Here is a 14,161-nt window from a genome sequence, read left to right on the forward strand (position 1 = left end):
CCTCAGGCAGATCTCCCAACAGAGGAGTTGTGGGGATTCCTATATCGCAGGGAGTTGGACTAGATGACTCTTGAGGGGCCCATTCCACCTCTACAATTCTATGATTCTATGGAGGAGGAAGGCGGGAGAGCCACGCAGGCCACCTTGCGGCCCTTGGAGAAAGAGGTGGGATATAAGTGCAATCTATCTATCTATCTATATTACATAAATGAATATATAAATTATATATGTCTATAATTCAACACGCAGCCTTCGCTTTTGCCCTCGCAGAAAAAAACTACACTTCTCCAAGACTGAACCCGGAAACTACGCATCCAGAAAAATGAGGCGCGCCTCTTCCGTTTCCATCTCCGCTTATAAAACGGCCCCATCCCAGAGTTCTCTCTTTCCCGCTTCCTGTATGGGCGCGTTGCGACTATTGGCTGGGCTGGGCGCAGAGCAGTGACGATTAAGGTCAGAAAGTTCGGGAGTGGGGGTGGGCCGTGGCGATGAGAGAAGCGCAGCCGGCGCGGTTTTGATTGGGCGCGCCAAGCGTCGCCGCTTCTGCGTCTCCTCCGGGGCGGGGCGTAGCGTTGGGCGGCTTGTTGCGCGTGCGCGAGTCCGCCTCGTCGGGCACCTGTTCCAGCCATGGAGGAGGTGAGGCGGAGGCGCGCGGCGGGCTGCGGGCGGCTCTGGGGCCGAGCGAGGGAAGAAGGGCCGTTGGGCCCCTCGCCTTTCTGGAAGGCTGCCGAGGGGATCGGCGGAGGCCGCTCACGGGGCGGAGAGGGAGGAAGAAGGGGGCTCCTGCTCATGTGCAGAGCGCAGGAACCCAATGCGAGGGCGGAGAAACGACCCCTTTAAGAATGGTACAAAAGAGGGGGGTGGGAAAGGAGAGGAAAGAGATGAAATAAAATAGGACAAAGCAAGGCAAAATAGTCAGAACGACGACACAGATGCCTTCCCCAAGTACAGAAGGGGAATTCTGTTACAGTTGGCGGCAGGTGGTGGTGCATTGGGGAAAAAGGCAGGGAGGGCCAGGAGCCCGGGAGAGACCAGGGGGGGCTTAGAAACTCAGTTACAATCACCACAACGGAATGTGTATTTGCCAGGGGGTTGGACGTGGTGACCCTCGGGGTCGCTTCCAATTCTAGGATTCTGTTACCTCGACATTGCTTGATTGTAGTTTGCTCTTACAGCGATTCATTTGTTCCAGTTACAGGTATGTAGAAGTGTATCTGAAGAAGTGTGCTCATACCAAGAACAAACTTTTTTTAAAAAAAAATATTGCGAAAATACAAACACATACAATACATATACTCATACTTCCATACTCATTCTTAACAAAATATATTTTTATTACAATGACTAATTAGGAAATATATATACCAAGAACAAACTTCGTTGGTCTCTAAGGTGCTACTGGAAGGATTTTTTTATTTTTTATTTTGTTTTGACAAAATAATGTGCAAGCTTGCAATTTCTCAAGGCTGGATAGTTTTTGTGGAAATGCCAAAAATTTGTACGCTATTTTGTGATACTTTAGATGTCCTGATTCAGTTATTTCCTTAATGTGCTTTTTGTGGCTTTAACTGTCTGCTATTCTGCACTCTGTGCTTTTATGTGTACTGTATGGATTCAAGGCAGCTTACAGATTTGTGTGCTCTATGTGTTTCATCCAGCTACATAAAGATTTAGATGAGGTGAAAGAGCTTTTGAAAAAAGCATCAAGAAAAAGAATTCATGATGTCTTGCTGGCAGAAAAGAATAAGATAGAAAGAGAAATCAAGAACCAGCTACCAATCAAAATAAAAGCAGAAACATCCGAAGAAGAAAGACCACCTCCAACAGGATACACAGTGAAAATCAACAATTATGGTAGGTGTGATCCACCCATAACTTTTGAATTAATAAAAGAGATTCAAGAGAATATCAACATCTTGTAAACTGCTTAGTAAACTGCTTAGCATCACAGCCAGTGTAAATAATTTTTTAATCCATGAATCATAGGTTGGATTATATATGGAAAAGTACCGGTTATTGTGCAGAGATTGATATACTTCTTATGTCATGAACAAGGGATTTTTTGTGATCCTACAGGAGCACACAAAAACCATAATAACTTACTTGATGCATAATTGTTTCCTGGCAACCCCAGTTTACATTAAAAACAAACATGTTTCTAGCCCTTATGGTTGCCAGAATTGTTTGCAGTGGTGTGGGCAGTGCCTGCTAAAATCTTAGAAGATGAAGAAATTGCTCATTAAGATTTCCAGGAGTCATCACCTAGGGAGAGCAGTTTGGGATCATGAATGTAATAAATACAGCTTTCTTTTAATCCCTTTAGCTTGGGATCAGTCAGATAAATTTTTGAAAATCTACATCACTTTAAGTGGAGTTCAGCATCTCCCAGCTGAGAATGTGAAGGTGCACTTCACAGAAAGGTGGGTATTTCGTTACATGCCAGGAAGTACAGATTGTGTCTTGAATCATTTCTTGCTTTGTTTGTTGCTTGTTCCCATATTAAGATGTTTCAGAAGCTAGTGAAATATTTCCAAAGTATTAAATTTCCTTCGCAAACTGATGTATCTGAATATATTTTGAAACGAAGATCTAATCGATCCTTGAATAGGTCTTATGCATTGCTAAGAAGAAACAAAAATTTCTTCTCTCCCCTCATCACTCTCCAAACATCTGTCATATCTTTCCTTCTCATAATTTTAGTTAATCCTGTAATGTTATTACATCTTTCCTCTGGGATAGGATTTGACTTATCCAGTCAATACCATATTGAAATCTCCTGCCATAATCATACAGCCCATATATTCAAATCCTCCATTTCATTAAACATTTTATGAAAAAAATTCCACCAGATTTTCATTAGGAGCATAAATATTAATTATAACATATTCTTTCCCTGCCATTGTTCCCTGAATAATAATGTATCTTCCCTCGGGATCTTTCTTCATCTTTAATATACTAAACCTGCATCTCTTTGAAATTATAGTTGCTACTGCTCTTGATTTTGAAGTACCATATGCTTTCTCATAATTATTTATACCTCTCAGTTTGGTGCCTTTTTTCTTTAGATTTCGCCCCCAACTCCTTGCTCCTCCTCTGAGTTCCATTTCCACTTCCCCCTGCTTTTCTTACTTCCATCTCCACTTGGTTTCTCTTCTCTGCTTGCCATAATTGCTTCTGTTGATTGAGCTCTGGTTAATCGCGGGACACTTTGATCTGATGGGTGCTTTTCCCCCCTCACCCAATTTATTTTGGTTTGGTTTGCCTCATGGGACTTGTCTATTGGCCTCCAGACAACTCAATTGCGTCACCGAATCGTTATTTACTGTGTCTTAAAGACACACTAATTTCCTTATAGTTTAATGTGAATATCTCTGGGCTTGACTTTTACCCACTTCTATTATTTTTGTAGTATTGTTGTTTTTCCTTTCAAGCTCTTTTGCTTCAATTATGCCTTATATGTGATTCTAGATTTGTGATACTAGGTTTTAGGTGCAGAGCAATTAATTTTTTTACCTTTCCATGTCAATTTTCTCTGAATTTGATAGATCATGGCTGTGCCTTTATGATTAATCTTTTCTTCCTTCTAGATCATTTGATCTGCTGGTGAAGAATCTGAATAACAAGAACTACACTATGACATTCAACAATCTTTTGAAACCCATCTCTGTGGAAAGCAGCTCATGGAAGGTAAGTGCTTCTTTTCAAGTACATGCTAACTTTGTTGTAGATTCCTATGATTTCCACAATTTAGGGCTGCTTCCTGAGTCTACCTGCTGCAGATTAGTCATTAGGCACTTGCCAGGGGGTAAGCGATCAGTTCTGTAGCTTGTGGTTTCAAGATGTTTAGATACCTTTTCTTGATAGGCTTCCTGCCCATATATTTACATTCTGTTTTCAATATTAATGGGAATAGAGGACAGTCAGCCACATATTTCAGAGGCCCACTTGTCCCTGAGGTCAGAAATCTGGGGTGAAGAAGAAGAAGAAGAAGAGTTTGGATTTGATATCCTGCTTTTCACTACCCAAAGGAGTCTCTGTACCACTTGACATAACAAGAGAGTCTTTCACAAAGAAACCAGTCTGTTGGGGAGAATGAATGGTATCCAAAGAAGAGCTTCCATTAACACAATGGTTTCCACCCTCCCTAAATCTGCTCTGGAGAGCTGTGGGAACCTCTGGGAGAGGGAGTGGAGTTACGTTGCACAGCCACAAGTCCCTGCACTAGCAGAGCACTTGGTTCAATGCCATCCAAGGGGCCTAGTCCAATTCATGTTAAATATGGTTTCTTAGGCTTTAGCAGGCAGTATTGAACTTGGTAAGGATTGATTCTTTCTCTTGGGTGCAGCTGAAAGACATTTTTGCTGTGCCCAAGAGAACAGTGGTACCTCAGGTTACAGACGCTTCGGGTTACAGACTCCGCTAACCAGGAAGTGGTTGCTCCAGGTTAAGAACATTGCTCCAGGATAAGAACGGAAATCGCACGCCAGTGGCGCAGCGTTAGCAGGAGGCCCCATTAGTGAAAGTATGCCTCAGAACCGTTTCAGGTTAAGAATAGACCTCTGGAACGAATTAAGTTCTTAACCCGAGGTACCACCGTATCTTGCAACCTTCAAATTACAATCATATGACCTGTCTAGTAGAGAAACAACACTTGTATATAAGAGGAGCATTTATTCTGAGATTTGTGTAGAGAATTAACGCAAAAAAGTTCTGATTCGTGAAAACAATTACCTTGTCTCAAATTACTGACAACAAACATACTAACATAAGCCCCATTCTGAATGTTTCACAACAAATTCAGTGGGTAGCTTTGGCTGGCAAAAGTATTGCGCAGGATTAGTCTATTTTATACTTTACATGGGAGTGAAAATGGCTCATACAACGCCATCTCTCCTGCCAATTTTGCCCCTTTTTTGTTGTTGCTGCCTGTTGTCCATATTCCAGCTTTTAACTCGCATAATTGAATTGTCGTTCTTTAAATACTTTAAAAAATAAAGTTATTGATGCTTAGCCTGTTCGGTAATTCTGCCACCTTGTTTCACTTTTTGTAGCGCTTTTCTTATTTTTGCAGATCAAAACAGATATGATATTGATATTATGTAGGAAAAAGCAAGAGGAAAAATGGGATTGCCTAACACAAGTTGAAAAAGAGTCTAAAGAGAAGGAGTAAGTGCACCTCTATTTCTTGTTGTGTTGCATTGTGTTTGCTAGAAAAAAGGACTTGCCGATTAGGCTTGTTAACCCAAAGCGATCTTGATCCATGCAAAATATTTGCCAGTTGAGCTGGTGTTTGATGCTGAGAGTTAATGTTGTGGTGTTTGAGGCAAAAGTCTAATCCAGGTTCCATTATTAGTGGCTCAAATTGTGCCACTTTTGTCTGCTGAGTATTCCTGGTGGGCATCTCTCAGGGCCGTCTCATCCATTTGGGCTGGTGGTGCGGTGCACCAGGGCGCCGGGCCCCCAGGGGCGCCCCCGTGAGCCTGCAGGCATACCGGGCGCCCCCTCCCCAACCCGACCCCATGGACAGGTGGGCGGGCGGGCGCTCGCGCGTCAGCGGCACAGCCCCGTCTTTGAGCGCAGCAAGCGGGGGGGAGCTGCACGGCCCCACCGGCGGCCTCCCCCCCCATCCCCATGGACGGCCGGGTGCTTGCGCCGCCCACGCTCTCCCCCGGACGCATGGGGGCTGACCGCACTCGCCTCCCGTCCCGGTAGCACTGGAACGGTGCGCAGAGCCCCGCGCCGCTCCAGCGCCACGTCCCTCATCCCCTGCTCGCCCACCCCCCCTCCCGAGGGGCGGCAAGCGCGAGAGGGAGGCGGCACGCCTGGGGCGCCAGAGGGATCGCTGCGCCTCAGCGGCCGATCTCCTTAAGACGGCCCTGGCATCTCTCTAAGTCAGCCCTGCCAGATCATCTTATTTAGAACTTGCTCATTTTCATAAAGGAATAAAATTCCATGTATATTTCTAAACTGCAGCATGATGAGCTTTTAATCTTTGCTTGTAACATTTATTGCAGAAACCTTTTTTTCCTTCTGGTGGTTCTTGCTACTCATACCTGAGACAGGCCACAGTATTTTTAATGAAGTCTGCCCTGTGTTCTTACAAGAACACGAATACTTAATATTCTACTAAATATATGCAAAAGCTGGTTGTTTCTATTGCTGCATAAAAGGGCCAAGTCACTTTCTGGAATTGATACTACATTGAATGTCAGATGTTCAGGAACTAATTTGTCCTGTAGCAAAACCCATGGTTCTCAATATACAAAACAAGCTTCTTGAGGGATACATGGATAGTTTACCAGAGCGGCTGCAGGTGTGGTATGATGCAGAAGGAATAGTAAGCACAAGTGACAGGTTTAATGTCTGTACTTTTTTCATGTTCCCACCTCTTATTCCCTGAGGTCTAATGTATGTACTTTTAACATGTGTATTTTGATTGTAAGAAGGGGCACAAATTCATATTTGGGAGTTGGGAGGTTTGTAAGCAGAACTGGGGAGAAACAAGACAGTAACCAAGTTATCTAGCCTTCCTCTCTCCCAGCCAGTTACCCTTAGTCTAATCCTAACAATCCCTCTGTATATGTTCCACTGATTTTTAATAAAACTTTCAGGTAAACAGGTTTAGGATTGAAGCTCTTGTTGTTTTACTGTTTACTTGCATTTAAATCTTAATGCATACCAAACTTTGTGTGTAACTGGTGATGTAATTATTTTCTGTATGTATGTATGTATGCTCTAGGAAAGCTGCTTACGACACCTCGGACCCGAGTGAAGGGTTGATGAATCTCCTGAAAAAGATGTATGCTGAAGGCGATGATGAAATGAAGAGGTCAATTAACAAAGCCTGGGTTGAGAGCCGAGAAAAGCAAGTCAAAGATGATTTACCAATAGATATTTGAACAAATACCCATCTTAAATGTACATCTTTTGTATGGGGCTTGTGCTGAGATCAGAGAAAGTGTGCTGTTTACGTAATTTTCCGCGCAAAAACAAGTTTTACATTTCAGGTTGGAGATGGGAAATAAAGCATGCAGAAAAGCTTTTCCTTCAAATGTGTTGCCCTTTTTCCATAAAGCTTTAAGTGCTTTTTGTGAAATTGATAAACATAAGTAAGCTAGTTTGAGTGCAACTGTGTATTGTCTGAAATCAACATCTACTTATTACCCCACACCTGCCCAAGTTCTGTATAAGAAACTTTCACTTTTAACCATTGAGGAAATAGGTTTCAGGTCAGGTAACCGTAATCTGCATGTACAGACAAGGGAAACAGAAAGCTTCATATACTTTTCTGCAGAGATTGATGGTGCCCATTTCGAGAGCACTACTGAAGCATGTGAATTAACTAGCATGTAATAGGACTATTAAAATACATTGCTGGGAGGCTCCAGGGGACAGGGCTATTGATGTTTCACTCTGGCTTCCTCCTCTGTGCTGATGAGGATTTGTGCCAATCTGTCCTTGTGGAGATATTCTGTGAGGACAGTGATGGACTGAACAAGCTGTAACGTAATTATTGCAATAGTCAAAATAACAGGACATTGAGGTCCTAGACCCACCAACAGGAATTGCAAAATATAGGATAACTATATTTACTTAAACCCTCATGTTTCTAGCCGTTGTTTTTGGACCATGCACTCCATCTAGCACCAGTGAGAGCTGCACCAATCCATTTAGCAGCCTAGTCGGGAAGAAAATATATGTAGTAACTATGTAGTGTATCTGAATTCTCTGTCTATGTGATATTTTCAGATTTGCTAGCATTCTACACCCTGCAACAATGTAATGTTGTATATCAAACCTTAAATGCAAAGGACAAACAAAATCCAAGTGTGGGACTGCTTTATTTTTCCATGTCATTTTTAAATATGCAAGAGGAGCAAGTGTGGAAGGTTTGACAAAATTAAACAAGGTTGCCCCCCTTCTGCTGAGGGTCTTCTACCAATAGGTCATTTCCCCCCCATTCCTTACATGCTGCAAGTGATATAACTTGTCTTTAATTCATCCTAGGAGTTGAAATAGAACTCAAGTTTTGTCTTTTTTGAAGAAAAGCCTTGCCGGTGGTGGCTCACCACATTGCTCTCTGTACTCCGGAGAGCTGCGCATGGTCAGCCAGATGGCGGAAGACAATTCGGCTTAACCTCCATCGCCACACTACGCCTCGTGGACGGGATGTCAGAACACATCGATTACGGATCCTCACTGGGCAGCTGTCCCGGGGAAGGGCAGCAATCTCTTTATCAGCCACTTCCTGGAACAAATGAAAACAGCGGTAATACCCATCAGTAGTTCTGGAGCTACTACAGGCAGCACCCCATTTACACACCATCTATTTGCATTCAACCCGCTGGAACCTGGAAATGGGGAACACCAGGGTCTCCTCGCAAGCCACTAGGACTTTCTAAGGTGCTCCCCATTTATGCACGTTTCACTGATGCATACAGAGGTCCAGAACGTAACCCCTGTGTAAATCGGGAGACACATGTAGAATATATCATGCACAAGGACGCTGTCTTGATCTCTTAAAAGTCTAGCATCTCAGGAAGGAAATGTGACAGCAACAGCAGTTTTATAACCACTATGGTTGTGACAAATCAAAGCTTTAATTCCCCCAACTAGGAATCTGCAATCTCACTCGCAAAAATAACATGCGTCTCGAATCTGTTCCACTGCTGAACTCTTAGAATCTTTCTTGTAACTTGAAGCCATTACCTCGAGTCCTACCCTCCAGAGCAGGAGAAAATAAGCTTGCTCCAACTTCCAAGTGACAACCCTTAAGATATTAGAAAATAGCTATCTCAGTCTCCTCTTTTCCAGGCTAAACATACTCCTTCAAGCGATCCTCGTATTTTCTTAATTTTTTTGCAAGGGAGAAAAAATAAGGAAGAAATATGGAGGGGGAAAGGGGGTGAAGATGAAATTGGGGGTGCAAGGGGGTTTGTGAAAAAAGGGAGTAGGAGGCATAGGAATAGGGTGGAAGATGAAAGGGGTGGTGGCTTCATACTTGGGCAGAAGATGAAAAGGGTGCATAGTTGCAATGTGTAGGACAGAAGTCGGCAACCTCTGGCCCATGGGCCAGATGCAACCTACAAAGACCGTTTTACCGGCCCATGAGCCGCCTGCAAATCAAGCCACCCACGCAGCACGGGAACTCGCCAAGTGGTGCTGGAAATGGCACCAGCGCACGCGCAGAAGCCGCATCTGTGCATGTCCCAATGCCAAAATTGCTTCTGCACAGGCGCAAATTTGGTGTCTGGGCCTGCGCAAAAGTGATTTCCAGCACCGCGGACATGTGCAGACGTGATTTCCGGCATCGCGCTGCACCAATCCGGCCCATGGACGATCTCCGTGGGATTGATCTGGCCCATGGCTGGTAAACCTTGCAAGGCTGCTTGCACAAAAGGAGAGGGAAGAAGCATGGACATGGGGGTGAAGGTAAAAAACGAGCGCAAAGAAGGGTTGCAAAACTGAAGAGAGAAGCAGCCTCAGAAATGGGAAGGTGAAAAGCAATCTTAGTAGTTGCATGGTGTGGGAAGGGGAAGGTCTAGGAAGTTATGGGTGAGGAATGGGGGAGGGCAGGGCAACCCTAGTGTAATAAATTAGTTAAGACTTTAAATTACTATAACAGTGTTGTTTTCTTTAACAATTAGCAGTTTGTTCCTGGAGCATTCAAATACCACATGTGCACAGGTACTCAACAAAAACACTACCTACAATAATACATTTAAAAAAAGAAAAAGGAATTTTGTAAAAGGACTGAATCACTACGGAGAACAACCAACAGTTAAATTCTAAAAGCATATGGAAAACAAAAGAGCTTTCAAGATGCCTTTAAAATTTAAGAAAGAATACAGTCCGGAACAGAATAACCAGTAAAAAAAACTGCCTGGAATTTTTAATTGAAGGACACCATGAGAAAGGTTTTCAATGCATAATAGATTCCACTTCAGGGAACCCACCACAATAAAGACACAATAACTTAAAACAAAATTACAGGATTCCCAAGCAGTAGGTTACATTCCAAACTGATCCTCAGTGCAATACTATAACTGCACACAACTGGCTACCTGCTTCCATACTATTATTTGTTTAGTGGACTATTAGCTCCTGGAAAGAATAGAAATTGGATAAACCAATGACTAAAAAAGTGTGTAAAAAGCAATTGATGTAATGTAGGAAATGAATCCGGAGATGATTCTGTTCATAACCTGTGGAGTGCAGATATCATACTGAAATAAAATATATTTTTGAATCTGTGATGTAGATGGGCCTGGTTCATTGCTACAATCAAGAATATCTTAAAACAGAGTGTTTTCATCTTACCTGGAGTTCTTTGGGCAAAATTTTGTTTTTCCTAAGGGAATTCAGCCGCAGCCTCTCATCTGCATATTCAAAAGACATCTTCCTTCTCTTAACATCACGTACCATCCTCCAGTCAACGTAATAACCCCTTACTTGTCCAACACATGGTATGCGGAAGATCTATTATTATAACAAAAATAAATCCGGGTCAAAGTGTACATTTTGTGCAAATAATCAGATGCAAGCGTCCAGATACTCAACAGTGCACCTGTTCTTTAAAAAAATCTATACTTTTATCTGATTTGCTGACAAAAACGGTATCTGAAGAAGTGTGCATGCACACGAAAGCTCATACCAATAACAAACTTAGTTGGTCTCTTAAGGTGCTACTGGAAGGAATTTTTTTATTATGCCGACAAACGTTTTTTCCAGATTTAGTCTTGGGAGGGAAAGGTTATTTGTGAGCCCACAAATAATTTACTAGCCTACCCACCTGGAGACACAATTGTTTGTAATTTGTAGCAACCTGATGGGGCGACTCACAGGGAATAAACGCCTGGATAGCAGGAGGCACTACGATACTTCCTACAGGTAATCAGGCAAAAGGCTATTTGCATTCCTGAATTTATTGGGGAGGGGTGAATAGACTTTAGTGTGGGCTTCTGTTTGGGGCCCAGTAACTCACGGGACGAAATCCCGGCTTCCTGTCCCCCAAGGCCAACCTCCACCAACCTGAAACACAGCAGCTGACACCTATCCAAGCGAAATGAGACGCTCGTGTCCTCTTCACACACACACACACCACCCCCAGCACAGGCACAAAACCAAGGCGTGTTTCTTCTCCCCAGGGCCGGCCACGCGCAGCTGAGCGCAGGGCAAAAAGTGGGGCGGCGATCAGGGGATCCGGAGGGCCGGGGGCAGGTGAAAGGTCGGGACTCATGGCGCCAAACTCTGTGTTTTCTAATTACCGCCTTTTCTACGTTTCCAATCTGTCAGCCGCCTCGAGCCCCCCCCCCCCTCGGGAGAAAGGCGGCGCACAAACCAACCCGTTTGCACGGAGGCGGGGCTGAAACTTGACAACACGCAACCATGGCCATCCCGGCGCGGGGGGGGGGGAAGGGCGGCGCTCCAGGAGAAAACACCCGCGACCGCGACTCTCACCTGACGAGACGCCGCCTGCAGCACCGCCGCGACCGCCGCCATCTTGCGCCGCGGCCCCACAATGCTGCTCGCCAACGGCGGCGCGGCGGGAAGCTGCGCATGCGTTGCCAGCAGTTAGGCGGAGCTACTGAAGTATAAATACACTGCGGTGTGGTTGAGAAGCGCGCGGCCGCCGCCGCCACCTTGGCCCCCGACCCCCACCATACTGCCCTCCCTCCAACGGCGTTGCAGCAGAATGCGCATGCGTCGCCAGTAGTTAGGCGGAGCTAACTGCGCATAGTGGGACATAGAGATGTTTCAGGAGACGTACGCTCGCAGTTGAAGGAGAGACTGCGGGAGGTTCAGATAAAGCGGAGAACAAATAAGAGATATAATAGAGAAATCTGTATTAGGTGAAATATGTGATATGCAATATGCTAAAAGGGGGTGTGTACAAAAGCAGCATGGAAAGAAAGGCGGGAAGCCATATCCCAAGAGAAATGTATAAGAAATTTGAAATTGGTGACAGTTATGAAATATAATTTAAAAATTAATATAGAGAATAACAGAATTCAAGGGAACCCCAAGGGTCATCTCGTCCAATGCAGGAATCTCAACACAGAGCACCTCATCCGGTTTGAAACAATACCAGACCTTGCTTAGCTTTGCAAATGTGCTAGCAGCTTATCAAATTTTGGAACTATTATCTTGCAAAGTCAGCCAAACAAGAACACTTTAAAAAATCTCACTGAATAGAAAACAAAAGACAGCAGGTGAATAATAAAAGTAAATGTGCCTTTTGTAGTGCACAAAAGCTTAATACACATGTTTGTCAGCTGCATACTACAAGAATATGTTGCAGCAACAGGCTATCAGCGCTACCTGTGGTGTGTGTCAAACCATTCCTGACTGGGACGCAATATTGCCTGCACTGATAGGCAGCAGCTTTCCAGGGCTTCCGGCAGGAAACATCTGCAGAGACAGCTGATATTGAAGCAGAGACCTTCTGCACAGAAATCAGATGCTCTACCAGTGAGCCATGACACTTCCCCTCATGAATGCCCAACCCCTTATAAACCCCTTTATTTACGGATCTCTGAACTTCACGAAATGGTTTCTTTTTGTAGGGGGAAGGCAGGTTGGAAATGAATTCAAATACATTCAGCACAATACTGAGCCGAAAAGGGACCCCAGAGAAGCTAGCAGGTGTGTACAAATAAGACAACAGCTGTGTACACACCATATGTTTAAAGAACATTTCTCTCCCCCTACCCAAAATCCTGGGAACTGCAGTTTGTTATGGTTGATAAGAATTGTAGCTCTGTGAGGGGTAAACTACAGTTTCCAGGATTCTTTGGGGCAAGTCATGTGCTTTGAAAATGTGTATGCAGACAGTCTCTGCCCTCGGGCTTAGTCTAAAAAGGCAAAATACAAAAGGAAGGCAGTCCTAAATGGCTAAGGTTCTGCATCAGGGATAAGGCAACCTAAGGCCCGTGAGCTGGATGTGGCCCAATCGCCTTCTCAATCCAGCCCACGGACAGTCTGGGAATCAGCGTGTTTTTACATGAGTAGAATGTGTGCTTTTATTTAAAAGGCATCTCTGGATTATTTGTGGGGCATAGGAATTCGTTCACCCCCCCCAAAAAAATATAGCCCACCACATGGTCTGAGGGACGGTGGACCGGCCCACAGCTGGAAAACGTTGTTGACCCCTGTTCTACATCATATCATGATCATTTCCTCCTCGTCCCATGGGCTTGTAATATTCTGCTTGTTCCGATACTCAAATATGAGCCCACTTTCACAAAGCCGTTTGGCCAGCATAATATTGCTTGTGCTCAAGGTTGTATTCAGGACAGTCCCACGACTCAGCCTCTGAATGTAAAAATTTCTGTTTACCCTCTCTGGTGTTCTCAAGTTCTTATTTTTCATTTGTATTCAGATACACCTACCCAATTAATAAAACCACACAAGCAGTATATTAAATGCAAAGGGCACCCAAATGTAGAAATGGCTACAGTTTCCTTTACAACATATGCAGGAAAAGACCACAAGAACTTACTCTGCAAATTATTCTAAAACTTCACCCTGCAGTAAAAGTTAATGTAAACCCCCCCCCCCAAACCTTTCATCGCCTGTCGCAAAGATCCACCTTGACAGTGTTTCAACCTCAGGTTAAAACAAAATCGAAAATTCTTTCTAGTAGCACCTTAGAGACCAACTGAGTTTGTTCCTGGTATGAGCTTTCGTGTGCATGCACACTTCTTCAGATACACTGAAACAGAAGTCACCAGATCCTTAAATATAGTGGGGGAGTGGGGAGGGGTATTACTCAGAAGGGTGGTGGGAATGGGTGATAGGCTGATAAGTGTGGAAAACCTGTTGACGACTCTAAACGGCTGCAATTAGTCTTGCAGGGAAAGGCAAGGGGTGAGATGGCTAAAGATGGCTTTGTTATGTATAATGAGATAAGAATCCAATGTCTTTGTTCAGACCAGGTTTCTCCATGGTTTTAAGTTTGGTGATAAGTTGCAATTCAGCCACTTCTCTTTCCAGTCTATTTCTGAAATTTCTTTGTATTAAGACAGCTACTTTGAGATCTTTTATAGAGTGTCCTGGGAGATTGAAGTGTTCTCCTACTGGTTTCTCTGTCTTGTGATTCCTGATATCAGATTTATGTCCATTTATCCTTTGGCGTAGGGTTTGGCCTGTTTGTCCAATA

General features: G+C 44.0%; 2 protein-coding genes across 3 annotated transcripts; one reads left to right on the forward strand and one right to left on the reverse strand.

Moving 5' to 3' along the window:
* The first annotated feature begins 580 nt into the window (after positions 1 to 580).
* Positions 581 to 7,822, forward strand: CACYBP (calcyclin binding protein). 2 transcript variants are annotated; one of them, XM_033151255.1, is made up of 6 exons: positions 581 to 636; positions 1,659 to 1,854; positions 2,324 to 2,420; positions 3,588 to 3,687; positions 5,072 to 5,166; positions 6,740 to 7,822. In XM_033151255.1, exons 1-6 carry the CDS (start codon positions 628 to 630, stop codon positions 6,897 to 6,899), a joined length of 657 nt encoding a protein of 218 aa, XP_033007146.1. In that variant the 5' UTR covers positions 581 to 627; the 3' UTR covers positions 6,900 to 7,822. The 2 variants fall into 2 exon arrangements, with proteins under 2 accessions (XP_033007146.1, XP_033007145.1); XM_033151254.1 differs by lacking the exon at positions 581 to 636 and having other exon boundaries at positions 1,644 to 1,854.
* A 203-nt stretch (positions 7,823 to 8,025) lies between these two features.
* On the reverse strand, positions 8,026 to 11,562 carry MRPS14 (mitochondrial ribosomal protein S14). The gene is made up of 3 exons (XM_033151256.1): positions 11,461 to 11,562; positions 10,321 to 10,479; positions 8,026 to 8,248 (listed from the first exon to the last, which is right to left on the reverse strand). Exons 1-3 carry the CDS (start codon positions 11,500 to 11,502, stop codon positions 8,066 to 8,068), a joined length of 384 nt encoding a protein of 127 aa, XP_033007147.1. The 5' UTR covers positions 11,503 to 11,562; the 3' UTR covers positions 8,026 to 8,065.
* Between the last annotated feature and the right edge of the window lie 2,599 nt (positions 11,563 to 14,161).

The sequence above is a fragment of the Lacerta agilis genome, chromosome 6, assembly GCF_009819535.1.
Source record: "Lacerta agilis isolate rLacAgi1 chromosome 6, rLacAgi1.pri, whole genome shotgun sequence".
Lineage (NCBI taxonomy): Eukaryota > Metazoa > Chordata > Lepidosauria > Squamata > Lacertidae > Lacerta > Lacerta agilis.